The 27,761-nt window shown below is 51.9% G+C and overlaps 11 protein-coding genes across 11 annotated transcripts; 6 read left to right on the forward strand and 5 right to left on the reverse strand.

Annotated features, from left to right (window-relative positions):
• Positions 1 to 403: 403 nt before the first annotated feature.
• BKA58DRAFT_217110 (uncharacterized protein) lies at positions 404 to 1,820 on the reverse strand. The gene is made up of 2 exons (XM_046166174.1): positions 1,370 to 1,820; positions 404 to 1,257 (listed from the first exon to the last, which is right to left on the reverse strand). Exons 1-2 carry the CDS (start codon positions 1,632 to 1,634, stop codon positions 596 to 598), a joined length of 927 nt encoding a protein of 308 aa, XP_046023710.1. The 5' UTR covers positions 1,635 to 1,820; the 3' UTR covers positions 404 to 595.
• A 187-nt stretch (positions 1,821 to 2,007) lies between these two features.
• Positions 2,008 to 2,888, reverse strand: BKA58DRAFT_318686 (proteasome component PRE4; the record flags this gene model as incomplete). Its single annotated transcript, XM_046167684.1, has 3 exons — positions 2,008 to 2,612; positions 2,663 to 2,810; positions 2,859 to 2,888. The coding sequence occupies 3 exons, from the start codon at positions 2,886 to 2,888 to the stop codon at positions 2,008 to 2,010; spliced, it is 783 nt and encodes a 260-aa protein (XP_046023711.1).
• Positions 2,889 to 3,099: 211 nt separating this feature from the next.
• BKA58DRAFT_389135 (HCNGP-like protein-domain-containing protein) lies at positions 3,100 to 4,027 on the forward strand. Its single transcript, XM_046170716.1, has 2 exons — positions 3,100 to 3,176; positions 3,230 to 4,027. Exons 1-2 carry the CDS (start codon positions 3,108 to 3,110, stop codon positions 3,938 to 3,940), a joined length of 780 nt encoding a protein of 259 aa, XP_046023712.1. The 5' UTR covers positions 3,100 to 3,107; the 3' UTR covers positions 3,941 to 4,027.
• Positions 4,028 to 4,248: 221 nt separating this feature from the next.
• BKA58DRAFT_319533 (nucleophile aminohydrolase) lies at positions 4,249 to 5,091 on the forward strand (the record flags this gene model as incomplete). Its single annotated transcript, XM_046167722.1, has 2 exons — positions 4,249 to 4,355; positions 4,404 to 5,091. The coding sequence occupies 2 exons, from the start codon at positions 4,249 to 4,251 to the stop codon at positions 5,089 to 5,091; spliced, it is 795 nt and encodes a 264-aa protein (XP_046023713.1).
• Positions 5,092 to 7,364: 2,273 nt separating this feature from the next.
• On the forward strand, positions 7,365 to 8,455 carry BKA58DRAFT_318319 (glycosyl hydrolase family 61-domain-containing protein; the record flags this gene model as incomplete). The annotated part of the gene is made up of 3 exons (XM_046167669.1): positions 7,365 to 7,445; positions 7,514 to 8,345; positions 8,400 to 8,455. The coding sequence occupies 3 exons, from the start codon at positions 7,365 to 7,367 to the stop codon at positions 8,453 to 8,455; spliced, it is 969 nt and encodes a 322-aa protein (XP_046023714.1).
• A 683-nt stretch (positions 8,456 to 9,138) lies between these two features.
• On the forward strand, positions 9,139 to 9,767 carry BKA58DRAFT_217189 (uncharacterized protein). The gene is made up of 2 exons (XM_046166175.1): positions 9,139 to 9,476; positions 9,527 to 9,767. Exons 1-2 carry the CDS (start codon positions 9,326 to 9,328, stop codon positions 9,628 to 9,630), a joined length of 255 nt encoding a protein of 84 aa, XP_046023715.1. The 5' UTR covers positions 9,139 to 9,325; the 3' UTR covers positions 9,631 to 9,767.
• On the reverse strand, positions 9,686 to 12,408 carry BKA58DRAFT_217264 (uncharacterized protein). The gene is made up of 7 exons (XM_046166176.1): positions 12,317 to 12,408; positions 11,707 to 12,263; positions 11,262 to 11,642; positions 11,152 to 11,211; positions 10,665 to 11,100; positions 9,914 to 10,610; positions 9,686 to 9,865 (listed from the first exon to the last, which is right to left on the reverse strand). Exons 1-7 carry the CDS (start codon positions 12,340 to 12,342, stop codon positions 9,854 to 9,856), a joined length of 2,169 nt encoding a protein of 722 aa, XP_046023716.1. The 5' UTR covers positions 12,343 to 12,408; the 3' UTR covers positions 9,686 to 9,853.
• A 378-nt stretch (positions 12,409 to 12,786) lies between these two features.
• On the reverse strand, positions 12,787 to 15,009 carry BKA58DRAFT_389151 (uncharacterized protein). Its single transcript, XM_046170717.1, has 5 exons — positions 14,405 to 15,009; positions 14,291 to 14,349; positions 14,192 to 14,243; positions 13,850 to 14,119; positions 12,787 to 13,801 (listed from the first exon to the last, which is right to left on the reverse strand). The coding sequence occupies exons 1-5, from the start codon at positions 14,591 to 14,593 to the stop codon at positions 13,226 to 13,228; spliced, it is 1,146 nt and encodes a 381-aa protein (XP_046023717.1). The 5' UTR covers positions 14,594 to 15,009; the 3' UTR covers positions 12,787 to 13,225.
• A 405-nt stretch (positions 15,010 to 15,414) lies between these two features.
• On the forward strand, positions 15,415 to 17,532 carry BKA58DRAFT_217302 (transferase family-domain-containing protein). Its single transcript, XM_046166177.1, has one exon. The coding sequence runs from the start codon at positions 15,649 to 15,651 to the stop codon at positions 17,092 to 17,094; it is 1,446 nt and encodes a 481-aa protein (XP_046023718.1). The 5' UTR covers positions 15,415 to 15,648; the 3' UTR covers positions 17,095 to 17,532.
• Positions 17,533 to 18,748: 1,216 nt separating this feature from the next.
• BKA58DRAFT_403879 (uncharacterized protein) lies at positions 18,749 to 21,468 on the forward strand (the record flags this gene model as incomplete). The annotated part of the gene is made up of 3 exons (XM_046171811.1): positions 18,749 to 19,160; positions 19,209 to 21,293; positions 21,356 to 21,468. 3 exons carry the CDS (start codon positions 18,749 to 18,751, stop codon positions 21,466 to 21,468), a joined length of 2,610 nt encoding a protein of 869 aa, XP_046023719.1.
• A 1,052-nt stretch (positions 21,469 to 22,520) lies between these two features.
• BKA58DRAFT_389160 (ankyrin repeat-containing domain protein) lies at positions 22,521 to 26,041 on the reverse strand. Its single transcript, XM_046170718.1, has 3 exons — positions 25,537 to 26,041; positions 22,975 to 25,444; positions 22,521 to 22,903 (listed from the first exon to the last, which is right to left on the reverse strand). The coding sequence occupies exons 1-3, from the start codon at positions 25,832 to 25,834 to the stop codon at positions 22,765 to 22,767; spliced, it is 2,907 nt and encodes a 968-aa protein (XP_046023720.1). The 5' UTR covers positions 25,835 to 26,041; the 3' UTR covers positions 22,521 to 22,764.
• Between the last annotated feature and the right edge of the window lie 1,720 nt (positions 26,042 to 27,761).

The raw sequence follows: 27,761 nt of genomic DNA on the forward strand, positions 1-27,761 counted from the left end.
ACCAAGGCCAGACCGTCAGTATGTTTGACTATGGTACCTTCGCCACGACGACACTCGGGTTGGAACGGTCTTACCTGCCTAGCTACGATGCCACGTTGCCGACTCGACGGTTTCAACCTGATACTGCGTATTACCGCAGATGCGTAAGAATGCCGCGCCAGCAGTCCGAGGCTGAGAAGGCTCTGTGCTCTTCAATGGCATCAGAAGTTTGAGACTGAGCCGGGCGCTTCTGACCTGGTAAAGATAGACTGGGCCTGCATGTGTTGACGTTTGCCTTGCGCCTACTTCCTCTGTCCTGCCCGGAGCAGTCGTCCCTCACCACAGTGGACCGCTAATCATGACTTTCAACAAGAGTTTCACCTCTTTCTTCATGTTCCAGTAGGGACAGATCATCGATATGGATCCCGACACTGCCGTTGGTGTCGTTTCCTAGATGTCTCTGCTAGAACTCACGTTGTGTCAAAACATCGAATGTCACATCGGATGCCTCTAGAATCCATAACAGATCCACCTCTAAATACACGACATTCTTGTCATCTTTCATGCTCTAACTTAGCCAACAGCGTTGGCATCGACTCTTCCTTCTAGCATAAGCCTATGCTTCTCTACTCAAAACCTTCCGCCACGCAAACTCCTCCCTAAACCCCAACAACTCCTTCATCTTCGCATTACAAACTGGACTCTCCCTCCCCCTCAGCCCGCCTAACACCTCTGTCTCAGGGCAAGCCTTCCTCAACCATTCCTCACTACTCCCTTCTTCCTCCGGCACCGTAATCTCATCATTGACCGCATTAAAAATCTGGAACCCCAACCCATCCGTCTTCAAACAACACTGCACCATATTCCCCAAGTCGCGCGCATCGGTATAACTCCACGCATGCACTTTAAAATCCCGAGGCCGAGTTAAATACGCCGAGAACTTCTTGGCGTGGTTTTCAGGTTCTATAACTGCGGAGATGCGCAGGCAGTAGATATCTACGCTGGGAAAGCGGCGAGCGAAGGAGGCGGCAGTGGTTTCCATACAGAGTTTACTGGTGGCGTAGACGTCCATGGGGCTTGTGGGACTGGTTTCTGTGAGGGGGAAGTGCGGGTAGGAGACGTTGCCTTCGGCGTAGGTAATCCCGTAGGCGGTTATGCTGGATGCGAGGATGATTTTACGGATGCCGAGTTTGCAGGCGGTTTCGAGAACGTTGTAGGAGCTCAGGGTGTTGATGCGATAAGTTTCGTTGTCGGGGAGGCGCATTGGTTGGGGGATGCCTGGTGGGTGGGGTTAGTCTTGGTGAGGGTTTGTTGCTGAAGTCAGGTTATGTTTTCCAAGTACCTGCTTATTTGCGGGATGTCTATATATGAGATGCAAGATGATACGTACCAGCGAAATGTACGACTGCATCTGGCGTCTTGACTGGCTCCATAAAGGGTTCACTGATCTTGAAGTGACAAGACAGACTGTTGAAAGCCTGCGCCCCATCCGTGAGATCGGCCTTCAAAGTGTGTACATTGGGATTGTCTAGAGGCGTTGCATCCACGTTGAGTATCTCATGGCCGAAAGTAAGCAACTTCTCGATTACATGGCGTCCTGCGACTCCAGAACCACCCGTGAATACTATTCTCTTGGTTTGTGAAGAGGCCATCATGCAATGCGTGAGAATCTGTGAGATGGAGCGGTAACTGAGATCTGACGAAGGCGTTCATAAGTATGTAAATAAGGAACAAGCAGTCGTAGAATTCATAGTGCTGATCGCCAGGTTTGTTGTTCTTGGGCGGAGCTTCCCCGCCCTAGCTTACGAAGCTCTAACCTCGTTGGCTCTTTTGGGTGCCGATGTGCATGAAGTCTTGATGGCCGAATATAGTAACAATGCGCGGACATGCAGTATACTAGTAGCAGAAGACCTGGGACAAACTCATACCGGTATTGGTACATTCATTCATGTCTATCATTCAAGCCTCAGTTACTCAGTGAGCTGGCGCTTTTGATCGTTATGTTCGGTCTTCCACATCATTTCCCCTCTACACAACCTGGGTGCCGTAACCCCTGATCCTGTCGGCGAATGCCCAGCTCTGGTTCTCAAGCTTCACGTTCTCATCAAGATCGACGCCGTCCTTGGTAATAACGGCAATCGAGTACTTGTCCATACTCCTGGCATCTCTGTAGAAGAGAACCTTCATGCACTCCTTGATCTTCTCTACCGCCTGCTCCCTTGTGACGTTCTCCACGGCGGCCTCATCTGGCAATATTGTCCTTAGGATTGGCTGAGCGAGATGTGCACCGAAGCCAGTAGCCAGCGATGGTGATGAAAAGGTGGTACCGAGAAGGTCTGCGCTTGCGAGGAAGGGCTTCTTGTCTCCGTCCATGCCCACGATGAGCAGGTGGTTCCACAATGGATCGAACTTTGAGCGGCGATTGTACATGACTTTGGCGAGGTAGGTGTGGAGGTTCTTGGCATTCAGCGAGTTTTCGGAGGAGGAGTAGTTCTCGCGGATGTCGAGCGAGTTGAGTAGGCGGTCCAGGTACTGCATGTCGGAAACATCACCGCCGAAACCCACGACGACCTCGTCATTGAACTTCCGTAGGCGCTTGACGTCGGTGAAGCGAGCGAGGGAGCCGTACGAAGCTACATGTATGGTCAGCGAGACCCTCGTTGCTTATAGTAGTGTGCCATACCCAGGTTGTCGGCGGCGATGACTACGCCATCCTTGAACTTGGCCGCAAGTACCGAGGTACCCGTTACGATCGGGCTCTGAGTGTGCTGGTTGGGGCCGGCAGCGGAGAAGTGTGAAGGGTCGTAAGCGCCGTATACATCGTCTCTGGGCTATGGTGCATTAGTACTGTTGCTGTTGGAGGCGGGCGGAGGACATACACGGCCCCAAGCTTGTGGAAGGTGGTTCATGGTGAGAGCGGCGACTGAAACGAAGACGTAGAGAGATGTTGTTGGTCGGGTTCCTGAGAGAGTGCTATGTCGTAGTGGGCTCAAAGGTGAGGTTGTTGTCACGGCGCTCGTCAGGCAGTCGGTGGTTGCGCAGCTCGCGCGCCAAGACATGGAGTTGGCCCAAGCTCCGCATATTGATGTCAATCCGAGAGGACTGTCTACCAGCATTGCGCAATCACAATGCTCGGAATCGACTACCCAGACAGTGACGAGGAAGACGTCGTGCCCGCGACCAAGCCAGAGGTGAGACTTCCAAATCTGTGCAAAGGGCTCGGATCGCTACTAATATAGAGTTGACCAACATTCCTGCAGCTATCGCGCCGACCCCAGCGCCTCTCGAACAGCCGCCTACATCGTCGGGTCCAGTGAGCGGCCCTGCGCAAGGCCCGACGGTTTCGCCGCCCCCGGAGGACGATGCCAACTCGAATGAAGCCGCGCTAGGCTCACCACACACAGCTACACGTGCCCTGATTCAGAACCTTACTCTACCTACCGTACCGAACTTCGATATACCTCCTTCTCCACCGGGATCACCACCCCAGAAAGCGACGAAGAAGTTTGCGCAATTTCTAGATCTCAAGAAGAAGGGCCAGCATTTCAACCAGCGCCTGGAAGGCTCGTCCGTGCTACGCGATCCGGGACACATGCGGAAGTTGATGGGCTTTGCGGGAATCAGCGAAGAGGACTCATATGCATCCACACTGCCAGAAGATGTCGCGATACCGGCAGTCTTCCCGGAGTGGGCCTATGTCGAGGAATTGAGGGCTTCACAGAAGCGCATCGCAAAAACCAAAGAACAAGAGAAATCCAAGGCACCGAGAGAAGCTCTCGAGTTTGTGTCCGCGTCCAAGACTGGCACGTCAAGCGGAACGGGCACAGCGTCAAGCTCTGCTACGGGGAAGCGCAAGGAATTGGAACATAGAGGAAAGGACGACCAGGGCACAAAGCGCAAAGTAGAGAGCAGGTCAAGGTCGCCGAAGAGGAGACGATCAAGGTCAAGGGAGAGAAGGTGAGGGGAGAAGATAGCACAGATTGAGAATACTTGTAGTAATACTGTAAATGGAGTGTTCGCACAACCAAAACCAAGTAAATCCCAAGACATTGATCCAGACCCTTGCTGTGCATGCCCGAACCAGACCGTAATGCATGCTCTCACTACATCAGCGCCAAGACACTAGCGCGTGGAAGCTCCAGGCATTCGAGCTGCGTAACTCCAGAGCTACAGCACCAACAAACAGAAGCGTCGCAATAGCCCACAACCCTTCCGATACCGACTGTACCTCTGCAACCCCGCCCGAATCCACCTCTACAACACTCGACGATGGCTGCCCTCTACACCGGTGCACCTCCGCAAGGTGGCCCAGGCTATTCGTTCAAGCAGACCCCCACAACTGTTCCGTCAGGCGAGCGGCAACATGGCTTCTACCCGTACGCTGGCTCACCATCTTGAACATACGTACCGCTAATACAATACAGCTACACTGACAACGGTGGCTCAACACTGGGCATCTCCGGCGCCGACTTCGCCATCCTCGCAGGCGACACACGCTCGACTTCCGGCTACAACATCAACACACGATACGCACCCAAGCTCTTCAAGATCGGCGGCGAGGGGCCAGAGAACAAGGGTGCCAGGATAGTACTGTCGGTGGTCGGCTTCGCCGCCGACGGTGATGCGCTGAAGGAGCGTCTCGACACCATCGTCAAGATGTACAAGTACCAGCACGGAAAGCCCATGACCGTCTCCGCCTGCGCACAACGACTCAGCCACATCCTCTACAACAAGCGCTTTTTCCCCTACTACGTACACGCCATCCTGGCTGGTCTAGACGAGGAGGGCAAGGGTGCGCTGTACTCCTACGACCCGGTCGGCAGCTACGAGAGGGAGCAGTGTCGGGCAGCTGGTGCTGCGGCATCACTCATTATGCCTTTCTTGGACAACCAGGTCAACTTCAAGAACATGTATGAGCCAGGCAGCGGAACAGGTCATGAACTCAAGTCGAAGCAAGCACAACCGCTACCGCGCGATCACGTCGAGGACCTGGTACGGGATGCCTTCACGAGCGCCGTGGAGAGGCACATTGAGGTTGGTGATGGCCTTCAGATGATGATCATTACAAAGGAGGGCATAGCCGAGACCTTCACGCCCCTCAAAAGGGACTAAGAAAATGTGATGTATAGACTTGGGGTGCGGTATCTTCACGAATTTGATGACTTCAAGACACCAAGCGGATGTATAGGTAGCACACCATCATGCTACTGAAGATTAAGAATTCATCTACATGATCAATGACCGAAAATATTCAAGACAACCTCTCGTTCTCCTTCCGTTGTCTTATTTTGGTTTATTTGTTTATCTGCAATTAAGAACTATGTGCTATATTCATAACTTGTTTAAGAACAGAACGCTCTTGTTGCCTTATCTTCTAGTACCTATCATAGAGCGATAAGTAGGTTGCTACACATACTTAGCTAAGAGGATATGTAGACAATGCACCTACGTTAAGACTGCTGCACAGAGTACCTAGTTAGTATCGTGTTACTCTATCTTAGCGCAGATATTTTCTCCGTCATTACAAGTAAAAGAAGGCATACAGAATAACACAGGCAATAGCAAAAAAGAACAGACACCCTTAAAGTATTAAGTGTCTGGTGAAAACTCCGCTACACCCCCCAAGCCGGCATCGTAGCATGCTCCGAAGATGCCATGCCAGGACGCTGCCTTGGGGGATGTAGAATTAGTTTTATCATGATTCGAATTCACGGTTTCTAACTTAGCTGGGAGCGACCCAGCGTCGGCGGTGGTCTTACCCACTCCTTGCTATGCTGCGCGTTTCCGCCCGATCATCAGGTCTTCCATCCCGAGTCGATGGAGGGACGTAGAAGATCTGGGATTATATAGCGAGAGAGAGTTTGTGGTTGTATACTCTGTGTAAAATGGGCGGTGGAGGGAGATGGCTGGACTGGTGGGGAGGCGAGGTGAAGGTGAGTGTGGGCGTTTGCTATTTTGCTGGGTGAAAGCAGGCTGTGCGTATGTGGCCTGTGAGAAGCGAGAGATTTGACGGAGAGAAATATGGTGAAGACTGAAGGATGACGAGGCTAGGATATTGACGAAAGGATGGCTTGAGAAGAGAGACAAAGATCGTTAACGTACTCACGTGGGCATTAGTGGGGTGGGTGATGTAGCAACAAAGAGACGTGAGAGACCATAACCCAATATATATAAGAAATTCGTGTATGGAAAGAGTAAGTTGAGGTCGGCGTACATGAATGAAGAAAAGTGTATTCATGAGGATGGCAAGAGAGGTCAAAGAGGGCACTTTGCTACGTCGCAAGATGGTCGATCGACAATAACGACCAGAACTAACAGCACCCGTGTCGAAACTTGTCCAAAGGAACCCACCTTGGTCGACTGAAGATGTACGTCGATGAAGGAACGACGAAGGTTCGTGTGCGTCGTGCTCGCCCCCGGGGCCCCTGCCCCAAATGTGCTAGCCGTCCCCACATCGTCAGCGGCCAGCATCTCCGCATGTCCCCACTCATCACTCTACCTACTGCAACTCGAGCACGCACTTCTCAGGCGGTCACTTCATCTGGACTTAAGCCTTCTATCATCTCCGACACCATATTGGGAAGAGAAGAAAAACAAGCTTTCCAACCGAGGAACCGGATCTGGGGAATGCGCAAACGCGGCACGCGTCGCTTCTCGAATTTCATCTAAACAGATTGCTTTCGATAACTCGTCACCCTAAGACCTGGTTGACTCGCCTGATGGCCCTACATCACGGCCTCACGAATCCGATGTGAATATCAAACGTTCGGTTGCTGAGGGCGTTGAGGCTGCAATCCACGGTAACAGCAACGTTGCCACTGCCAATCAGTACACACGTGTTACGAGTGTTGAGGTTCTCGATCTCAAACCGCAGAGACGCGAAGACGAGGTTTCCAAACGTTCACAAGACCTGCGCCCAATCGAACCGACGGGAGCTTTATCCGGTGGCTCGTAGCATACGCATTATGTACAAGCAAGCCTGCACGACACCCGCAAAAGCATACCTATCAAACGAATCTAGAGCCCAGTTTCGGTGTGGTCGCCACTGAATGGCTGCCTTTGGCGCACTGATTAATTTCCACACCACCTGCAGGACGTTACACGTGAAAAACTGAACCCGGGTTGCGGCACTGACAAGCTTTGCTTTCATATAATCGCAAGTCACACGACGATGACATACTCTAGAATGTTGCCTCTTGGGGTGTAGTCGCCTACATCGATACCATGGGCTGCACTCCACCTGTAAGCGAGCATGCTGTTTACTGCTTGGGGGATAAAGAGGCAAGTATAAAGAGACGGTAGGTAGGTATTCATCTCGATACCATCCCATCAGAGTCTAATACTTGTCTTCATTCCATCCACCGATCATCGGCAGAGCATCTACCATGAAGAGTGCAATCATCTTGACTGGCGTTGCTGCCTTCTCAACACAGGTAGCGTCCCATGCGACCTTTCAGCAACTTTGGGTGAACGGTGTAGATCAGATAAGTACCCCCAAAGAGACTTATATCAACCGCTGACATCCATCCACCAGTCAACCTGTGCAAGACTTCCCAACGGCAACAGCCCTGTCACATCAGTGGCAAGCAACGACATCCGCTGCAACGCCAACCGCGGTCCAGCAGCCTCGAAATGCAGCGTTCCTGCCGGCGGTACCGTCACCGTAGAGATGCACCAGCAGAACGGTGACCGTTCCTGCGCTAACGAAGCCATCGGCGGGGCCCACTACGGCCCCGTTCTGGTCTACATGTCCAAGGTTGCAGACGCATCGACAGCCGATGGTTCGGCCCCCTTCTTCAAGGTTTTCCAGGATACATGGGCGAAGAACAGTGGTGGCGGTGGCGGTTCGGATGATTACTGGGGTACTAAGGATCTGAACAAGAACTGTGGAAAGATGGATGTGAAGATTCCCACCAACCTGGCCCCCGGAGATTATCTACTGAGAGCGGAGGCTATTGCGCTACATGCTGCAGGCAGTGCCAACGGCGCCCAATTCTACATCACCTGCTACCAGATTACTGTCACTGGTAGTGGATCTTCTTCACCTGCTGGCGTGTCATTCCCTGGAGCGTACAAGGCTACCGACCCTGGTATCCAAATCAACATCTACCAGAATCTCGCTTCGTACGTCGCTCCCGGTCCGGCAGTCATCGCGGGTGGTACAGAGGCCGTTGCTGGTAGTGCTGGATCAGCTGTCACTGCTACTGGTGGAGCGCCAGTTGCTACGGCTACTGCAACAACGATGAGGACGTCGGCGGTAGCCACCTCTGCCCCCGCTGTGCCAACGAATGGAGGCGGTTCTGGCGCTTGCTCTGTTGCAAAGTACGGCCAATGCGGCGGAAATGGTTTCACTGGATGCAAAACTTGTAAGTCGGATGAGCTGAGATATGTGCAAACAAGCCTTTGCTGACGACATTTAGGTGCTTCAGGACTTACCTGCAAGGCCGGAGGTGATTACTACTCGCAGTGTGTCTGATTAGCTTGAAGGCAGTATAAGGGAGGCCCGTAGAAACTTCGTCTAAATACTTTGCAGTTGACAAAGGCGCAAAACCTGTTGCATTCAACAAGTGCCATTCGTTGTAGCCGCCTAGGTGGAATCAAAGTCTGCGTGATAGGAGAAACGTCTTCCCACAGCTTCATCGCATTTCTCGCATCCAAGAATATTGCCAACATTAATATGCGTGGATCTGACTCATTTTGCCGCATGTGCCCTTTGAATGTCATGGACTTCTAGACTCCGCCCTTTCTATCGGAGCAAACACGTCAAGCTAACACTCTCCAACCTACCGGCAAAACCGTCGGCACCATTTTCATTCCGAAGACTCTCAGTTACCATGCAGCCACAAGGATACATGCAAACAAAAAACGACAAGCCAGACCTGGAAAACCAGTCAGACTTTGCAAAACACACCTGACGCGTGTATTCCTGACATTTGTGCATGCAACGTTCTTCAGTGCCGCGATTCGGCATTGGACGCCTAACACTGTTGCCTAGCGCTGACACAACGATGCTTGCATTCGCTTACCAAAGCTCGCCAAGTACGTACTCCGAGGGATGCACCAAATGTGTATGGCATGCAGTTTATGGCTCGTGCTGAGTGGGAAAGAGTCAAGTTGAATTCCGAAGCAGCTGAAAAGGGCAATGACGAACCTGACAGGGTCTCCGAGCTGATCGGTAGTGATGTGACGAATCTGCATATAAGAAGACATGTGGAACATCGATGATAGAGTCATACTTGTAAACGAGAGCGGAAGCATACATTAAGTCAACTATCTTAGCCTCTTGATATCTCCAAGCACTATCAACACGACATCTACTTGTCACTGCTACCTCGTTAACACCACAATGTCTTCTCAATCCAACACTACCTCACCAAGCGATCTGCCACGCTACTCTACTACTGCACCGCCGCCATACTCATCTTCCGATGCGAACTCCCTAATTTCAACAAAATCAACATCGAAAAGTATTCTGGCAAAGTTATTGAACCGAAAGCGTATGTTCATACATCCTTTGATGAATTGGAACTTTAGCTAATACAGATAGCAGCTGCTGAAGCGACGTCGCAATCGAGTAACGAAGCGCAAAAGAAAGTGGATGAGTCTGAGAATAGAGCTGCTGCGAGAGCGGCGTACTTCTCCGGGCTTTGAAAGATTCGCCGCCTTTGGAGGAGTCAGATTGCCGGATGTGGGTTTCGGAGTGATGCGTAGAATACTCCACATGTTTACAATGTGGGAATAATGTTGCTGGAAGAGCGGTTTGAGGCCTACATCGGGTCGGATTTTCATAATGTCGCGCTCCGGGTATGGGTCGTTGGATGGTTTGTTTTACTTGGCCGAGGCTTTGCAGTCTTATCAATACGATTGATTACGCTCAGAACAAGTCCTGGATTGGTCAGCAAACCCTTTCTACGCATGTGACTGTTCAGCTTACCGCATTATTCCACGTTGCATTGTCTAGCCAGTTCAGAAAGTCGGAGGACTCCGTTGGTATAGGTTCCAGCCCCTCGGTCATGGGCATATCGAAGAATCCCTGCCCCGTCCCGGTCAGATTAGCTGCTGTATCATCACCGGTATCTATTGTGCCTTTAATTGGAGGTTCGTAGTTGAGGACCTCATCTAGTACCAGCGCGAGCATTTTGTTGAGCTCGTTGCAAAGCTTGAGATTGCCGTCGCCGGGGAGAACGCTCCATTCCAAACATGAAGTCAGTACGGAGAGGTTACGGATTATGTCCGCCCTGGAAACTGTGCTAGGTAGTGGTACGCCCTCAATCGTACATCTCCGGAGCTCTAGTGCCAATACACCAGCAGCTGGGGAACAGTAAAATAAGATAACAGTGGGGAAATGGCGACGAGTTTCGTAAATGCGGTTTTGCGGCTTGGAAGCCACGAGTGAGGACACCAGTAGCTTCAGAGACACTTCCAACAATGCTGGCAGAGCCTGTTGCGTTATCCGATGAAGGAGGCGTTGTGTTTGGAAATGTACGTGAAGGTAATCCAGGTAGTAGGCGACAAGTCGCATAGCCAGACTAGGACCGCGGTCTACCCAAGCGGCTTCTTCGGTATATGTATCATAGCGAAGGTGAGTCGGTAACGAGTTCCACCATTCTGCACATTCGGCTGATATTGCTCTAATCTTGTTAGCTGATAGTAAAAAAAAAAAGCGATGGGAATTCTAGGCGTACTCGACATTCCGCACCACTTCGCTATCTTTTTCGCCAGCAAGACTTTGCTCTAGCAATCTCTCTTTGAACACAGCAAGTTGGCATCGCATCCTACCGAAAGTAGTAGGGTGGAGATGACCTTCGGTGTTCCAACCCTCGCTGTCAAGCTTCGAGAGCTCAGCATTGAGTACTTCAGTATCGTCCGAGGCCATAGCGCGATCGCTAATGTCCAACAACATCTTGCGGTCACTGTATCTCCAGCCCATCATCGGAGGTCTTCCGTAGAACACCGCTAGTGTCTTATCGCCGTAATATATCGCCGCGTAGAGTCGTCTCCTGAATTCGCGCATGAAGAATGGTTCTGCGTTGCTACCATCTACGTTGCAAGCCTCGCAGTGGATTCCTGCAGCGTAGAGAGCGGATACACTGTCGCCCATGCGCCTCCACGTAGCATGATCTGGAGAGTCAGCGATCGTAATGTAGTCTTCTGGATGTAGGGGTGACGTACGGTTATCCCCGTAGAAGCTACTGACTACCATCAGGTTGATGTAAACGAGACATACCATGACTGCTTCCGTTAGAACATGCACGATAAGTCTGCGTATGGATGATACGTACGCTCATTGACAGCGCCATGTGTTTGGCAAATGTTGATACACGTATTGGTTGCGTACATTATATCCTCGATGAACTCCTCTCTATTCATCTGCTTGCCATCTTCTAGTGTGAAGAGGGGGTCGTTAGGTGATGTGAACTGGGCACTAGAGCCGGCAATCGCTAAGATCAAGCCCAAAATCTCCCATCTCAAATTCTTCCCTGTGAAGAGAGTGTGGAATTCTGACGGACGCATATCTGAAGGTATTTTCATTGGGCGAGCGGAATTCCTTGTCATCTCGGCGTAGAGCAGGTGTGCGTGATTACCAGCAGCTTGAAGTTGTTCTACGTCTTTGCGCAGTTGTGGCAACGCGGAAAGAATTAGGGGACCAGCGAGGGCTGGATCTAAAATAACGATGTACGAAGTCAGTGTATGTCTCACACGCAGTTCGTACATGAGAGATTTTACCCTTGTGCGATTCGAAATACATATTAAGAGACCGTTCATAGAAGGAAAATGGCTGAAGCGTAGAGACTATCGTATCTCCGAGCGAGAACTGGCAGTGGCGGTGTGCCATGCCTCTATTTGACACGAATGGGGCTGTGCTCGGGCTTTCGGACGGCTGTTCATGTAATGTGTCTGGTAAAGGCTGCTCTTCTGTGAAGACAGCGGCATAACTAGTAGAACCCAAGAAGAAGTTCCTAGATGGGTCGGGTCCGCTTTGTGTTGTTCTAGTAGCAGACTCTGGAGGAGTAGGCCATGGGCCGATTCCCGCATCGTTCCTCAAAGTTGGTGGACTCAGAGTCAACGGCGTCAACCTCCCCTGACTGGATGATGGGTTTGTAGCCTGCGCATCCAACCGGCGACGACGCGGCTCTGGCTTCTTGCGAGGGGTGCCAGCAGGCTTCGTCATTGGGTTAGGATGGTAGAAGCACTGCTCTGTCATCCCACGAGCCTGGCACTTTGAGCATGTGGGCGTGGCATGGTCGCACTTGATTTTCGATATACGACATGGTTCGCACGACCTGCGCGTCACGATTAGCCGCCCGTCAGTATCTGGACTGTCGGATTCACCAACCTGGGCTTCCCATTCCTTCGTAGCATACTAGATGATTCTCCGAATAGTGTAAGATTAGTGCGAAAGGCCTGTTTCGCACCTAAACTTACGTATCTCCTACATACAGAGGCAGAATCTCGTCGGAGTAATCCTTCAATGTTCCGGCGAAACGGCCCCGCAGCATTCTAATCCCAGACAGGTCTAGATCGCAACGTTCTACTCCCCACCATCCCCTTAACCATTGGATGAGATCGCTGATAAGCAGGGGCCTACTGGTGATGTACATGATCCTTACTGGAAATAGCTAATCACACGGAATGTTCGGAGTGAAAGAAGGTTACCAGCCACACAAATTATAGAACGCTCACCTGGGCAGTCGCCAGATGCGTTCATTGAAATTCGCTCTGGAGGTGTTCGCTGACTTCTGCGTTAACAGGATGATTGAGTACAGGTCAAAATATGCCTCTGCCTGTGGTAGCCATCATGACTTGTTGGGGACGAGGTGCTCTGTAGTCTGCAAGTACAGCACTGAGATTGAGCGATGAGCGACACTGAATTACTCCTATCGGATATGTATTGCGGGTGAAGAAACGCTAACACGCAGTGCGGAGTTCCCGACGCCGATGATCTAGCGCGAAAGTCGGGCATAGACTCCCGAGAAGGTTCCGTGTCAGAAGTTGTATTTGACGTTCTGTGACAAGTCTTTTTCCGACCAAATAAACGCCATTCGCTATGTACGCTGTTCTCTGTGTTAAGTTTGAAAAGAGCGCCCCTGGCGCCAACGCTGAACAATGCTAGAGCAAACTTGCTACCAATCGACAAGCATGTACATCTTCGCATGTTTGGGTATAATGCATAGCCATAATCACTTCCACGATCTTGCCTCTCAGCTCGCTACATGTGGTTGAGAAGCGACCATCATCGCAACCATCAATGTCCCTTTCTGAGGCTCCTGAGACTACTCCTAGGCAATCTCTTGGAATCCTCTCCTTCAACTATGACCTTCGTAGTGACACGTATATTCTGCTCCTCTTCGCTCTCACCGAGATTGCTCATTGGGTACAGCTCATCCTGGCTCCCTGTTCTTACATCATCTTCCTCGCCATGAGTGCTCAGTTTGCTACCCTTTGTCACACGACTAGCGTTCCCTAAAGAACGGCCCTTGGATCCAGGGGTAGCAATGCCAAAGTGGTATCCCTCAGTGGAACTCTGCTCTTTTCTCGATATCCTTGCACGGTAGAAGCCGTACATTCCAGGCATATTGGCGGTGATGATCGCTACCGCGAATTCGATAGACGTGACGATCGTGACGGAGCCGAAGATGTACGACACATCTTTCGTGTTTGCGAGTTGCCACAGGACGATGAAGCGAAGAAGGGAGATTATGATCGTGCAGCCTCCAAGGGTAAAGACGCACATCAAACCGATTCGGCGGCGGACTGTAGTTTGTACGTTCCACAGAGGGTAGATGGGGAGGAGGTAAATTACTACGTCCATGAAGACGTTCTGCATAGTGTCAGCGGAGAGTAGTCTGACAGGTGACGAGCGACTTACAGCAACGGAGGGCAAGTAGTATGATAGACCAGAGGAAATGCACACAGCATTCGGATATAGTTCTGGGGTGAAAAAGGCTTGGATGGGGATACATTGCAGGCCGTAGAAAATCCATGTACCGCCCGTCTGCAAGCCTACCAGGATCATAGTGATTATCACCGCGATCCTGAAACCTGGTGTGACCTCGAGTGTGCGGCGATAGAAGAAGAGGAATGACATCTTGATGAAGAATTGTAGGAGAAGGTAATAGAACTCTTCTGCGAAGAGATACTGCCTTACGTGTTAATTTGAATGACCAAGCGAGCGAAAGCGCGCATTGCACGTAAGACAGCCAAAACGTACACTGGTGATTTTCTTGAGGTTTTCAGGCTTAACACGAGGATCGGTAACGTGCCTAAAAAACCAGTTGGAAAACTTCTCTCCAGAAAGTGTCAAACTTACAGCCCGCCGCCTAGAATGGTCCACATCCAAGCAATGTATTGCTGACCGATGAATAATATCTGTCTCTGGGTTAGCCACAGCGCGGCTCAGAAACAGGGTAGATTTAACACTCACAGTTCCAACCAGCATGAACCAATCGTCTGTACCAAAAGGCTTTCGTATGAAAGCTCGAGTGTAGAGTCGGATAACAGATGATATCAAACCCATTATGAAGAATGGAACTGTGGTGATCCAAACAATGGGCTGAATGTTATCGTATACCACCAAATTCACGTTGTCTCCGGCTCTTCGGACAAAATCCATAATGGGCAGTGAACAAAACGTGAAAACTCCAAAGGGTATGCACTTCTTCTCAACAAAGACCAAAAGATCGCGAGTACTTCGTCCGGCTGCAATGAGTCGAAGTGCTGCGAGTGAGCAAAGAGTAGCCCCGTACAAAACGGGGAAAGGTATGTGTCGCTATACGCGACGCAGGAACCATCTGATTTTTGCAGTATGTGCCCAATGAAACGGTGCGTGAGTCGGCATGAAGACACGCTTCCGATCCTTGTCATGAAGTCGGCCCTATGTCGTTGAAGTTCGCGACTCGTTGCTAGGACGAGTATCGGGTGGGGGTTGCCAACGATCCAAACCTGCGGTAGCGACATTCGGCCCTGATGGGGATACACTTTGGGCACGAACGTGCGGCGTGACGCAGAGTGATAAGCGGTGGCATTACCACGGTGTTCTCAAAAATATGCTATTATCTCCCTATCGCGACTTACGTTATAGGCAGTCCGCGAGCTACCCTTAGGCTTAACTGGAATGCCTTGTTGTGTCCTGATCAACTAGAAGGAGACTTACTTTACACTTGTCTCCTTATGTATATGCAAATGGTATGCGGGCAGTAGAACATGAACACTTCGGAAGTATTGTGCATTGCCCTAGTCAAAATCTGGGGGTGGACTCCGCGGAAGTCTGCATGCGGTGAGATATGCCTTCATTCAAGCTCGCGCCGCTCCGTTGCCGCTTGCCGCGCCTAGATTCCGCACGCACTCACCATGCTTCCTGCGAGACATTAGATTGTCCTGGAGACACCGTACAAGAGTGAGTCAGTAACGGCGCTTTATCGGATGTAGAACTGCAGGTTTTCCGACCGAAGTAACGCCTCACAGACAGTTCATAATTGGCGCACTGGTTAAAATGAACCTTGCCATCTCCACAGTGCAAGGCGCGCAACGTCAGGGTGTTGACATGATCAGCTGTTGAAATTCTCCGTCCTCAAGGGTCGTGGTTTTAAGCGAAATCCTTCTGTCTCTTATTCATTGCATTTTTCTGGAGCTTCTCGGCCTCAACCACGTTTTACCCCAGCAAGCAGCATGTCCGCGAAAGAGCTTCGGATCCGCCCAGCAGGTTGGGAGAGCGCTCCTGCAGAGGAGGACTTCGCTCTCTCCGATATGGACCACACCATGCCGAAGATCTATGTGCAGATAGTGGAGGTGTTCCAGCTCGCGCCACATGTTGAAAAGGCCAAGGTCGTGGATAGCATGGCCAAGGGTCTCGAATTCACATTGAGCCAGTTCCCAATTCTCGCCGGCGGCTTGAAGATGGACGCGGACAATGGACGGCTGTGGGTGACGAAGAGAAAGGACAGCGAAGTCAGTCTGTTCGTGCAGGACCTGGAGGGGAAGTTTCCCTCGTTTGAAGAGCTGGATAGGACCGATTTCCCGGCCGCGACGTTCAAGGGACACATGTTGTTGCCCAAGGCGGTGACAGAGAAACAATTGTTCTCGCCGCTTGGGGACAATCAGGAAGACGATCTCCTCATATCTACGTTTCAGATAAATTTCATCAAAGGCGGTCTCGTCCTCGGTGTTGCTATCCATCACAACTGTTCCGACGGCCCAGGATGCGACGGCTTCCTTACCACTTGGGCGCAGAACTCTGCAGCGGTGGCCAATGGAACTTCCTTCCAGGTAGTGCCTAAGGAAACTATGGACCGATCGCGTCTCAGTGCAAAGAAGCCAGATGCTGCGCGGTGGAAGGAACTTGACCATAAGTTCCCCGTTCTTAAGGATGGCGGGGGTCCGCCTCCTCCACCGCCAGCCGACTTCAAGATGCCCGAGTTGGCTATTCGAATGTGGCATTTTCCTAAGAGTAAGACGGAGGAACTCAAGTCTCGAGCCATGACAAAGACAGGAGACAGTTGGATCTCGACTTACGATGCAATCATGTCCATCCTCTGGAAGAGTATCACACGGTCCAAGCTTGAGCTTCTCCACCCTGATCTTGGCAAGGAGGTTATCCTAGTTCATGCACTCAATACACGAAAGGTGTTGGACCCGCCTCTACCGGAGACGATGATGGGCAACGCGGTCGCGCTTCCTCGCACCGAGCCGATCAAGATATCTGAACTTCTTGCTGAAGACAACCTTCCCAGCATTGCGCAAAGAGTGCGGAATTCCATCAAGACAATCACTCCGCAGTACGTGGCTGAGCTTCCCGAGTGGATCGCGGGGCTCAACGATAGGCGGTGGATCAACATCAACATGAGTTCCTTCCTGGGTATGGACCTGGCAGGTACAAGTTGGCAAGGCATGAATGTATACCAGAAACATGATTTTGGTTTCGGTGTCGCGAGAGCCATTCGCTTTCCGGATCCTCAGTTCGAAGGTTATGTTTTCGTGTACCCAAGCAGGGCCGGTGTTATGGAGAATGCTATTGACGAAGGTATCGAGGTATGCGTGTGTTTGGAAAAAGGATGCCACGATCGATTGATGAAAGATGAGGAGTTGCTGCGATATGCACAGCCTCGTGGTAACTAGGTGAGACATGGCCCGGCCTGTGCTATGTGTCATGACTATCCACAAGATTAGGGTGTGCTTCAATATTTGCACGTTGCCGCAAAAATTCATACCACATGTCTCTCATGCTTACCAATTGCTCTGTTACCCAGCATCATACCTCCATGACGTCACACAGTGCAACGTGGTAGCACCCTCGAGCGAGGATTTTCTGGGTTGAGACGCTTTTCAGCACCTTGTCGATTGTCTTGAACAGGATAGGTGAAGCAACAGCCACCTGGGAAGTGACATCGGTCGCACGCCGTGGTCGCTCGAACGGCGCGAAGTGTGCACCTTGTGCTTCACTGTGGGATTCGAGCAAGGCGCACAATTAGTCGGGAGCTTAGATTGAACGTAACGACCATAAGAATCACACTGCGCCACAGTAGGCGGTGGTACTGTTTCGTGGCCAAAACCGGCTATACGAAAATCGTGCTCCTCACAGTGCAGGGCCCTAAACTGAAGTGGGCATAGTGTCTGCTCAGGTCGATTGGAGGCAGGGACACGATGGCGCCTGCCAGGTCTACGAGCTCGCGCAAAGCAGCAAGCTTGAACGATTATCAAAGGCGTTCTTCATGCCAGCTCTTGCTTCACAGTGTTGCCATCCCTCCGTCTTTCACATAGCACAGTTCTGCCACAGACGCAAGCCAACGACGTCGAGCGACACATGACGCGCGACAGCCGCCACATGATCCAGCTTACCTTACCGTCCGCCAGTGTGCGCTGGCACTCGACAAGCCCTCTTACACAGAACGCTCACATCCCATGGATGCGCGCAACCGGGTGGAAACAACGGTATGACCTATTGCCGGAGTAAAACGATTGGGTTGAGCGCGCGCCCATATGTCACTGCCCGCAGCGTGAGCTGGCAGCTCGTCTACCGGTCAACATCGCAGAGCCGCACTAGATCGTAATTCGCAGTTGCTCAACCAGCCATCCCCTTCAGTGCGACCTTCATTCGTCCCCCCAAGGCTGCATTTGATGAGGTATGGCTTAGCGAACAAGGCGCAGGCTGTGCATTGCATAAGTCATGCCTGAGGCACATCGAGGCGGCTGGGGACGACTCCATGTGTTTCAGGACATGGCTCCCGCGACGAGCAAAAAACCGCGACGAGAACGTGCAAAATTGGATGCGACCAGCCACTTTGACGACAGAATCTTGACCTCAAACCATCGGTGATTTGCAGCGCAGCGCGAAGGCAGCGCGAATGTTGGTTGTGGTTTGGTGCGATCTAAAAGCTGTGCGGATGCATGCAGCTAAGCCAATAGCTTGCATTTGCCGGTTGTCCTTCACCGGTCCTCGCGGGGCAGCGTAAGATGGGCGGGAATGCCACCAGACTAATCGCCATCTGAACTTCTGACAATCAGCCGCTCTGAGACAGATTCTTCTTGCGCGTCCTCCTCGAGTAGTGTTGGACGTCCCCCATTCTGGTCAGACCCTCTCGCGTGTACCGTTCCCTGTTGCGCATCGCTGTTCTGCGCGGGTACGAGCCGTGTGCCTTCCCGTCTTCACCATCTCCAGTCCGTGGGTCGAGCGCTGGGTCATCATCCCACAACAGGATTCTCATAGCCGTCTGATGCGCAAGGTCTAGGAAGACCCTAACTTCTGTCTGGCCCCGGCCGCCACTTGCGCATCATGTCGACATACTCACAGCATTACCAGACCTACCAGGAACAGCCGCTTTTCATCGATCCGCATGCATTTGTCTATGGTCAATATGACAGCCGGCGGTCGAAAACACCAACCGATTCCCTGATCAACCATACTGGACTCTCGCCTGGCCCGCTTGCGACCCCACCGCCCGTGAGCCGCGGTCTGCCGCAACAACCGGAACTGCCCCAAGACCAGCCGCCCGAGTATATGCAATGGGAGATTGATAGCTCTTCGACCTCTCCCACGTCTGTAAGAACGCCAGAAGGCTCATCATTCGAGGGAGACATGATCGATTACACGCCTAATTACCACCATAACGGCAATACCATGTCATCCCACGGCTCACACCACTCCATACCCGGGGTGGATTCTGGCATGTTGTTCAGCGATCAAGGTTTGTCATCTTGACATAACTCAGCCATATCCGCTGACACCCACATAGCAGTCCAGGCGGCGTTTAACGCTACAATGGCTGAGACGCAGCGGTATCAACAACAATATACCATGCAGACCCAACAATCACACCACGTAGCACCGGCACATCCTCAAACCAACATGTACAATCAGAACTATACTACCCAGCCACCTCGCCATGACCCTTGGAACGGACAAGCACCTTCGCGGTCCTCAATGGTCCCTCGATCCGGCCATGTCGTTTTCGACCCTGCGAGCGATCCTATTAATTACTCAGACTATCTGGTGGATGTGGACTCGTGGGCAGCGCAGTATACAGACCCTTCCTCTCTGATCTCACCTAGCGAACCTACGACATCATTTCAAGGTGAACTGTACTTCGCCCAAGGCCAAAATCTTCCTCATCGCCCGTTCGACCATGTACCAAGAGCACAGCTTCCGACTCATCAGTCCATAGAGATGCAGTTCACCCGCGCATCACCACCACCCGATCAACAAAACTTTGTCAACTACAACGCATCATCTAGTCTCTTCACGGATACTTACATCACCAGCAACCAATTTCCCGCCCCACCATCGACGGCCTCATCGACGGGCTACCACCCAAGGTCTCCGTATCAGCCAGAAGTCAGCCCTTCCGCACCCAGTCCGGGGAGTTCCGATGGCGTATACTCATCTTATCAACATTCAGACTCTGAGATGATCTTCGACCAGTATCAGACACAGCAATACACTCATCTGCAACAACTGCCGCAGCTACAGCAACCACACCAACCTTCTATCAAAGTGGACTACTCCGCAGTCAGCGCTGTGCCTGAAATGAGTTTCGACGCATCTCCTGAGCCAGAGTCATCGCAGAGTGCAGCACAGAAAGCACTGGCAGCAAAATCTGGTGGCAGAGCGTTGGGCACTCATCTCGAACCGACTGTTGCCAAAGCAGCGCACGATATGCGTAAGATTGTGGCATGCTGGCATTGTGTGTTGCAGAGAGACAAGTGTGGGCCGGGCGATATCTGCGAGCGTTGCTTCAAGCGATCTCAGCGACCGAATGCTGATTGCGGCCTTGGATGTAACCGGCTGAAACTCATCGACTTGTCGCCATACTTCCTTCCTTCCCTGGTTACGCAAATGCATGAGGACGCAAACCTCACGCATTTCGTGACTCAGTACATCCAACAATGGGGAAGTGTCGAATTAACCGTCATGATGACATGCGGCCAAGACAACATGCCTCGGATGCCAGTGAAGGTGTACGAGTTCATCCCACGTGGCGACGCGTTGTTAGTGCAAATCCAGTACAAGACGGATCCTGTCACACACACGAGGGTCGCTATTCAGAAGCAAAGCCCAGCACTAGGCATGGTGCACATCAACCACAACGAAGAGAAGAAGTACGACAGGTACATCACCGAGATTGTCGACCATCACCTCGACGCCTTTGGCGAGCTTTGCTGGATGGAAGATGACAACGACTTCCAACAGAAGCTCTTCAAGCTGATGACGCGCGTGAAGCCAAAGTCGGACGATGAGGCAAAGCTACTCCGTGAAATCTTCCGTCTCATCGTGGTCACATTCATCATGTCACACACACTCACCATCGCCGAGGAAACGAAAGCCGCAACACTGTCACGCATGCACTCGTACAGCGGCCACAACTCCTACGTCGAGAACTACACATCGCCGCGCATGACCAACCGACAGCTCAAATACTTCTTCTCTCGTCTGCAACGCTCGATTCAGACTACAGTTCTGAATAAGCTTCAGCAAATCTTCAAATCCTCCAAGGGCTGCGATAAGTGGCTTGCTGCTTTTGTCGCGGTGCTAGGTATGTGCATGGCGCTTGAAGACCAGCAGAAGACCATTCACCTAGTCATGTCTACCAAGGCCACTACAGAGCGCTTAGACCTGAGAGACGCGCAGAGCCAGGCGGATATCGCGTGTCGTGAGATTGATCAGCGGATGCACTTCGTGCAGCAGATTTTCCGATGGAAGTACAACCGCAAGCATAACCCCATGCGCGACGCAGATCACGACTGGGAAAAGGAGGTGGGCTTCGGAGATGCGAGCAGTGTCAACTTCGTGAGACAAGTTGCGCAGTTGGTCAAGGAGAACAGTAAGTCGATACTATGGTATTACTTGGATGTTGCGAGAGAGGTCTTGCTAATGACAATCCAGTCGATTTCCTGCAACAACGGCAGCAGGTCAGCATCTCGGCCGATAATCAGACAAAATATACGTCACGTCTTGTGGGACAGTTCTTGCTTTCCTTCTGGCTTCCTAGCGTGTAGAGCGCTTTGGCTGATCAAAGCTTGAAACACCATCACAAGTCCGCCACCGAGCAACGCCTTCGTCTGCAGCATTCGCACGAACGTGTCGCTCCGACGCTCTATTCACGACATAATGTATAACGATCGTTTCCCTCATTCTCTATTGCAGCGTTAGCCTTTGCATTTAGGCCACGCTGACCATCTATTTCACGCAACAAAAAATACGTTGAAGGATCAGTTGTTCAGTAACAATCTTGATCTACGACTTCATGATCTTCATTCACATTCTTGGCTTTGCGAAACATTAGCCATTTATTCTTATACCCTTTGATTTCGTCACGGATCGTCTTATTCCATTCTTGTTTGGAGATGCAATCGCTTCATCCCTCTAAAGTAGAACGATGCGTTATTTAGTCTAATGGGATTCCTCGCCTGCATTGATCTTGTTGACGATTAGCGTGCATGGTATGAGGGGCTTGGATGTGACTATCTTCGTAAGCACCACATGGCAAGGCGAGGCAGAGTCTAGAGGGAACACCCTCGTTGAGCATACCCCATTCCGTGATCACGGACAAGGTCAACCCATATATCCCCGTGCCGACTCCCGACCGGGTGAAAGTCAATTAAAGTTTGCGCATCATCCGCAGCTGATTTCCCTACTAAGCAGCTTGGTACTTTGGACGACGACCCGCGACGGATGTGGCGCAAATGCGATCGCCGATTAAGTTTTACCCACGTTTCTAGGCCTACACTAAGATAACGCATTCTGGTACTTGTGTGTAGTCACGAGCTCAAAAGCTTTTAGTCCAGCAAGCCTCAACTCCCGCGTTTGGGACTAATGATAAAGTTTCCTGTGTACCGAGGGCCTGGAATGTGGGTACAGAGAGTGTGGCGGACTATCGGATTTTGTTCAATGCAGGGCAATAAGTCCAAACTAGGGCTGCCAGAGTGAGGAGGTATTCGGACCGAAGCGTGAACTTGACTATGATATGGTGTGTAAAAGAGGGGTGTTGAGTGGGTGAACACGACAGTTCGGAAGGTCGATATGAGTATCAAGAAGTAAAGAAGATCATTTGGATGTAAATGTGTGTATATACGTATTTAGACGAACGATATACAAAAGCGCAGCTCCAGTAAACAAAAAGATTACTACCGATTGAGTAGTCAAGCGCGCTCCGTATCGTGAAAAACCAAAGAAAAGGATGCTAAATGACAAGTGGTATACCGAGAACGCCGATGCAACCATGCCCAAGCCTCCCAACCAACATTACTTCCATGACGAGAAAGAAAAGGTGAGTGGTAATATGGACCCCTCCGTTACGCGTGCAACAGCTCACTAGAAGCTTGACTGCAATCGTCCGGAACGTCATCGTCGTCATCACTACTCTTCAGATCTCCTTTCTCAAGCTCGATGCTCATCCAGCGCCAGTCAGAGATTGAGAAACTCTTCTTGTTACTATTGCGGCTAGTCAGCTCTCTTCCTGCCGCAAAGTAACAAGAGGGAGAAAGCAGTGGTGGATTACCTACTACCTGGCCTTTGAGACGTTGGCCTTCGGACTGCTGGACGCATTCGGGAAGAGGAGCGCAAGGCCCTCTTCCCAACCCCTCTCAGTGACAATGTCGATAACGGCCCGGCCGGATTCGTCGAGTTGTTGAAGGTCGACGGTACCACCCATATCGATCAGAAGCTTGAGGATCTCAGCATCGCCGTTCTCGACAGCTTGCAGAATAGCATTCCAGCCGCGGTGCATCTTGTTGATGTCCGCGCCGCGTGTGAGCAACATCTGGATGATCTCTGTGTCGCCTGAGTAGCGGCGGAGGGCTTTGACGATGGGCAAGTGCTCGCCAGGGGCGTTCGGGTCGGCATTCGCGACGTCGAGAAGGTAGCGGACAATGACCTTGCGTTCTTCGCGAATGGCCGTTGTGAGTGGGGAGAAGACACCACAGTTCTTGTCTTCGACGCTGACGCCCGCTGCGAGGAGAAGCTTGATGCTTTCGAGTTGATTGGCTACAACAGCCATCTCGACGACACCACGGAAGGCACGTGGGTTGGGGGTTGCGGCAAGGAGTTTCTTGAGAATGGTGGGGCGCTTGACAGCCATACATAGAGGCCAATCCTTGCCACGGATGGCTGGGTCTGCGCCGCGAGAGAGAAGGATATCGACAAGTTCGCCATGATCGTCGTTGATGGCGGTGGTAAGCGGTGTGCAGCCGTCTGGTGTGCGGTCGTTGGGGTTGACACCCTGATCGAGCAGGTAAATCATCGCGTCCTTGTCGTTAAACTTGACAGCCGTTTCGATAATACCCTTGGGCTTGTTGAGGTCTGCGCCAGCGGCAACTAGTTGTGGGAGGAAATGCGTGCGCTTGTGTGTGATACACTTGAAGGCCGGGTACTCCGCAGCGTTGAAGTTGGGGTCTGCGCCATGCTCTAGCAGATAAGTGACGATCTCCGGGCTGTTGTCACGAATGGCTGAGCAGAGTGGTGTGTAGACTCCGTCTTTCCGCAGGTTGGGTGATACACCAGCTTCCATGAGGATCTTGATGGAATCCAGCTTCTTAAGACTAGAAGCCAATTCCATGACACCTGGTGTCTTCTTGGTGTCGGCACCGCGAGCAAGCAGCAGCTGAAGAGCTTTTGGCTTGTATGTGGATGGCCAGAGCGGGTGCTTAGGGCCCGGAAGATTGGGATTTGCTCCATGGTCGAGCAACACAGTCATGAGATCTACACGGTTCGCCTGAATAGCCTGGAAGAGGGCCGTCGTACCTTCTCCATTCTTTGCGTTGGCATCGCCATCCGCGCTCAGGAGCATTTCAACACACTTAGGAGAAGTGGTCTTGTTCATGGCTGATACGAGTGCCGTAGAACCATTTTCCATAATGAAGCCAGCATCGCCGCCGTTGGCGAGGTACAATTGAACGAGGTCAATAGAGTTCTGAGACGCAGCCAGTGCTAGAGGTGATTCGGAATCGGGGCCGGCGGACAGGTTAGGATCAGCGCTATGCTTTAGTAGTGTCTTTGCACATTCGAGACATTGGGCACGAGTGGCAGCGAACAAAGGAGTGACACCTTCGCGGTCGAAACCGTTCGCATCCGCACCATATCGTAGAAGTAGCGTGATGCTCTCCACGTCTTGATTTTGGGCAGCGACACGAAGCATTGCTGATTCCATGTGGGGTTCTGCTTTGGCACCGCCGTCAAGGAGCTGCTCGAGCATCCGGTGCCTCCTCTGTTCGACAGCGTTGAAGAGTGCTGCCTTGCCACCAACATTCTTCGAGCCTCCACTTTGGCGTGGCGCCCAGTGAGGCGATGTGATGGCAGAATCCACCTTGGATGAAGAGTGATGATCGTCCATGTAGCGCTCGCTGACATTGAGGCCGTGCAGTTTCTCCTCCATGGTGGGCGACCGGGTGGAGGAGTGTGATGCGACATCCTCGTACACCGGATCCTCATGATATCGAACATTCTGATGGTACATTGTGTCTCTAGTCGATTCACTGGACCGAGCACTGGCTGGTGCGCGCCAATTCTTGTGGAGATCCACTATTCCTGGCGAAAGGCCAGTGTCCTCGTGCCTGAAATTTGAACTGTGACTGTCATATGAGTGACCTTCCTCGTGGCGAAGTTCGTTCAGCGACGGTCTGTCCATACGGTGTGAAGGATGCGAAGGTGGTAAGAGGGGGTGGTCCCCATGATTACTTGGAGCTTTTGTAGGTGGTGTCGGTGGAAGATTGGATGTCGGTGCTGGGTGTAGAGGTGGAAGGCTGGAAGCTTTGCTTGGGTTCAATCGCTCCAACGCGGCAATCAGTCCGGCGTATCCAATGCCCATAGAAGCATCGGCTCGCGCGTCGCCTAGTGTCCACCTGAACATAGCAGAGCTGACTTTGAGGGAGTCACGACTTCGTGACAGTGTGTGGCGCATCTTTTCGACATCTGTGTCGGCGAACATCATTCGGAACTTCATGCCGAAGCCGCCTTTGTGGTTCTCCTTGTCGATAACTATAGCAAGTAATGCTGTCAGCAACAGTCCGCAACAATCATGCAAGTGAGGGAGTATAGAAGCAGAGGATCCAAAATTCGAAAGAACGTACACTTGTTGACCATTTGGGCCAGAACAGAGAACTCTTCGTTGACCTGACGAACCCTTCTGTCAAGTTCTTGAGATACCTCAACGGGGAATCCACTTCGTGTTTTCGAAGCTTCCGTAACACCGGCCTCGATAGACCATAGCACCTGACAGAGTTCGATGAACTCTCTGGCAAGTGGCTCAAAGCCATGAATAGGTGTCTTTGCTGTGCTCAGATATTCGAGCATACGGATTGCGATGGTGTTTCCCTGTGCGTTGACCCGCTTGCACAGATCAACCGATGTCTCTTTTGCTGGAGCCATGACGAAGATGGTAAAAATGAACGAATGCTGGGGGAATCAAAGAGACCAACGAGCGGGTCAACGAGGCTTCTTTACAGTGCACTCGAGAGCCCTGACTAGAGACTATCTGTGGCCCGCTACAAATACCGTGGTAAGCCAGGCCGTCCGTCTGCTCTAGCCCGCATGAGCATCGAGTCAAGGAGGCGCGACCAGGCGAATCGCGTCGCGTCATAGCTCTAAGGTTGTAATGGACGCTCGAAAGGCCCGGAATAAAGTTTAGGTTGTCGCCTTCGCCGGGCTTAGTGCCAAGAGCTGTACGGCAGCGCCCCAGGTTGTTCTGGGGATATCCTAGATGACACCTGCCATTCCACGTGAAAGTGTGCGTGCATAGGGGGAAAACATACGGTCGGTGCTGTGGGCCGAAACCTATCTCCGGGAAACTGTTGTACGCTACACAGTCTAGCAAGGCACAGCACCGATGAATATCATTTTCATTGCCGGCAGCTTCCTTCTAGTTGATCATTGTGACTGCAGCGTGCAGATTGTGCCTGCTGGCACAGCTGCATGCCACACTACTGCTAGCCGAGCATCGTGCGGGTTGATCTTTCTCGGGTATCTAGTCCATAGTCGGATAGCTGCCTCGTGCTGCTTGCATGCATGTATGATCTAAGCGTTGGCCATGTGAGGAGGAGCGGTATCTCTCCCAAATGGCTCCAAAATTGGTATGCGTGAGAACATCTCGACAGCCCCGGTAGTGCACGACACAGAATCTGCCAAACCACGCGGATGCTAGACGCAAAGTCATCTCGGATCAGCCGCCAGTGTTCAACCTAAAGAACGAGCCGTGTATGGGTACGTTCGGCGTTGCATGAACAAGGCGCCGAACGTAACGGGAAAAGCAAAAGAGCATTCGCCCACCAGCCACACATTCGTAATTGCCATCTAGGGTCCATCGGTCTTGTCTTTCCGGGCTATCCAGCTCCACCTGCGATAATCTTGCGCGAAGTGTACGTACGCAGACCACCTTTGGGCCGCACGGCCCGAGACACAACATTTGAGTGGATGGTACGCCGTTCCGCTAGAGGTGAAGTTCTGGGCATCCAAAGCTCGTTGACCCATGAAGAGAGGCGTCTTGCTGCGCCAGGGATTGCCAGAAGGGTCGCCGAAGCTTCTTTGAAACCTCGTCTACCCCTGGCTTCGGAATCGTATTGCTAGCTGTGCCGCACGAGATCGATCTATGGCTGTGCCACCAACAGCCGCAGCGAGACCTGATCTCTCCGGACATGCCTCCGCCATACTCGAAAAGTTCGTCCGGACAAATGACAACTTGACAAAATTCGAATAATACAGGGGTGGGGCTAGATTCTTTCATCCACAAGGGTAGCGCAAGGTCTAGCCAACTATTGAGCGCGTGGGAGCCGTAAAGATGTCTTTCGTGGACGTCCGGTATGATTGGTCCCCAACTAAGTTTCGCAATGATGCAAGATACAAAAGGGCAAAGACTGGCTCACTAGTACCAGATTTTCAGCCAAGCACGTTGCGAGCTCTTGCCGAGGATGATGACTTCCGGCAGCTTGCTGATCAAGAGGCTCTTAGCGAGCCGAGTCTGTCCCCAGCCCAAGGTCTCTCGACGTTTCAGGCCGTTTGAAGATGAGGCGTTGACAGTGGCTCGGAATCTGAGCGTTGCGATGATCTTCATGGAATCGCAAACCTTGGGCGCCTGCAGTCATGCAAATCCTCCGCAATTACTCACCTCAGGCTCAGATCCTAGGTACGCCTAACACGACGCTAGCACGTGCCGCGACCGCGCTATTGGTAGAACGCCCAGTACCTGCGAGGGGAGGATTCTGGGCCGTTCTTGAGCACTTCGCCGTTTTTGCTAGTGATCTGGGACTTTGTCGGGTGTACAATGTTCTCGCCGATGTGCGGACTAGTACTCATTTCCAAG

The sequence above is a fragment of the Alternaria rosae genome (genome assembly GCF_020736505.1).
Source record: "Alternaria rosae strain MPI-PUGE-AT-0040 chromosome Unknown BKA58scaffold_7, whole genome shotgun sequence".
In the NCBI taxonomy this organism is placed as follows: Eukaryota; Fungi; Ascomycota; class Dothideomycetes; order Pleosporales; family Pleosporaceae; genus Alternaria; species Alternaria rosae.

What these genes read in the sequence shown, in the direction of transcription:
- BKA58DRAFT_217189 (XM_046166175.1), top strand. Translation starts at nt 9,326, where the DNA reads ATGTCTTCTCAATCCAACACTACCTCACCAAGCGATCTGCCACGCTAC. An exon ending in AAAGTTATTGAACCGAAAGC is followed by an intron (nt 9,477 to 9,526) that starts GTATGTTCATAC and finishes TAATACAGATAG; the next exon opens with CAGCTGCTGAAGCGACGTCG.
- BKA58DRAFT_389160 (XM_046170718.1), bottom strand. Translation starts at nt 25,834, where the DNA reads ATGGCTCCAGCAAAAGAGACATCGGTTGATCTGTGCAAGCGGGTCAAC. An exon ending in GGCCCAAATGGTCAACAAGT is followed by an intron (nt 25,445 to 25,536) that starts GTACGTTCTTTC and finishes TACTTGCTATAG; the next exon opens with TTATCGACAAGGAGAACCAC. An exon ending in AACGTCTCAAAGGCCAGGTA is followed by an intron (nt 22,904 to 22,974) that starts GTAGGTAATCCA and finishes TAGCCGCAATAG; the next exon opens with TAACAAGAAGAGTTTCTCAA.
- BKA58DRAFT_217302 (XM_046166177.1), top strand. Translation starts at nt 15,649, where the DNA reads ATGTCCGCGAAAGAGCTTCGGATCCGCCCAGCAGGTTGGGAGAGCGCT.
- BKA58DRAFT_217264 (XM_046166176.1), bottom strand. Translation starts at nt 12,342, where the DNA reads ATGCTACGAAGGAATGGGAAGCCCAG. An exon ending in CGAAGGAATGGGAAGCCCAG is followed by an intron (nt 12,264 to 12,316) that starts GTTGGTGAATCC and finishes CGTGACGCGCAG; the next exon opens with GTCGTGCGAACCATGTCGTA. An exon ending in GTATTTCGAATCGCACAAGG is followed by an intron (nt 11,643 to 11,706) that starts GTAAAATCTCTC and finishes TCGTTATTTTAG; the next exon opens with ATCCAGCCCTCGCTGGTCCC.
- BKA58DRAFT_217110 (XM_046166174.1), bottom strand. Translation starts at nt 1,634, where the DNA reads ATGATGGCCTCTTCACAAACCAAGAGAATAGTATTCACGGGTGGTTCT. An exon ending in TGCAGTCGTACATTTCGCTG is followed by an intron (nt 1,258 to 1,369) that starts GTACGTATCATC and finishes CCCACCCACCAG; the next exon opens with GCATCCCCCAACCAATGCGC.
- BKA58DRAFT_389151 (XM_046170717.1), bottom strand. Translation starts at nt 14,593, where the DNA reads ATGGATTTTGTCCGAAGAGCCGGAGACAACGTGAATTTGGTGGTATAC. An exon ending in GGTTCATGCTGGTTGGAACT is followed by an intron (nt 14,350 to 14,404) that starts GTGAGTGTTAAA and finishes ACCCAGAGACAG; the next exon opens with ATATTATTCATCGGTCAGCA. An exon ending in ACTACTTGCCCTCCGTTGCT is followed by an intron (nt 13,802 to 13,849) that starts GTAAGTCGCTCG and finishes GACACTATGCAG; the next exon opens with AACGTCTTCATGGACGTAGT.
- BKA58DRAFT_389135 (XM_046170716.1), top strand. Translation starts at nt 3,108, where the DNA reads ATGCTCGGAATCGACTACCCAGACAGTGACGAGGAAGACGTCGTGCCC. An exon ending in CGACCAAGCCAGAGGTGAGA is followed by an intron (nt 3,177 to 3,229) that starts CTTCCAAATCTG and finishes GAGTTGACCAAC; the next exon opens with ATTCCTGCAGCTATCGCGCC.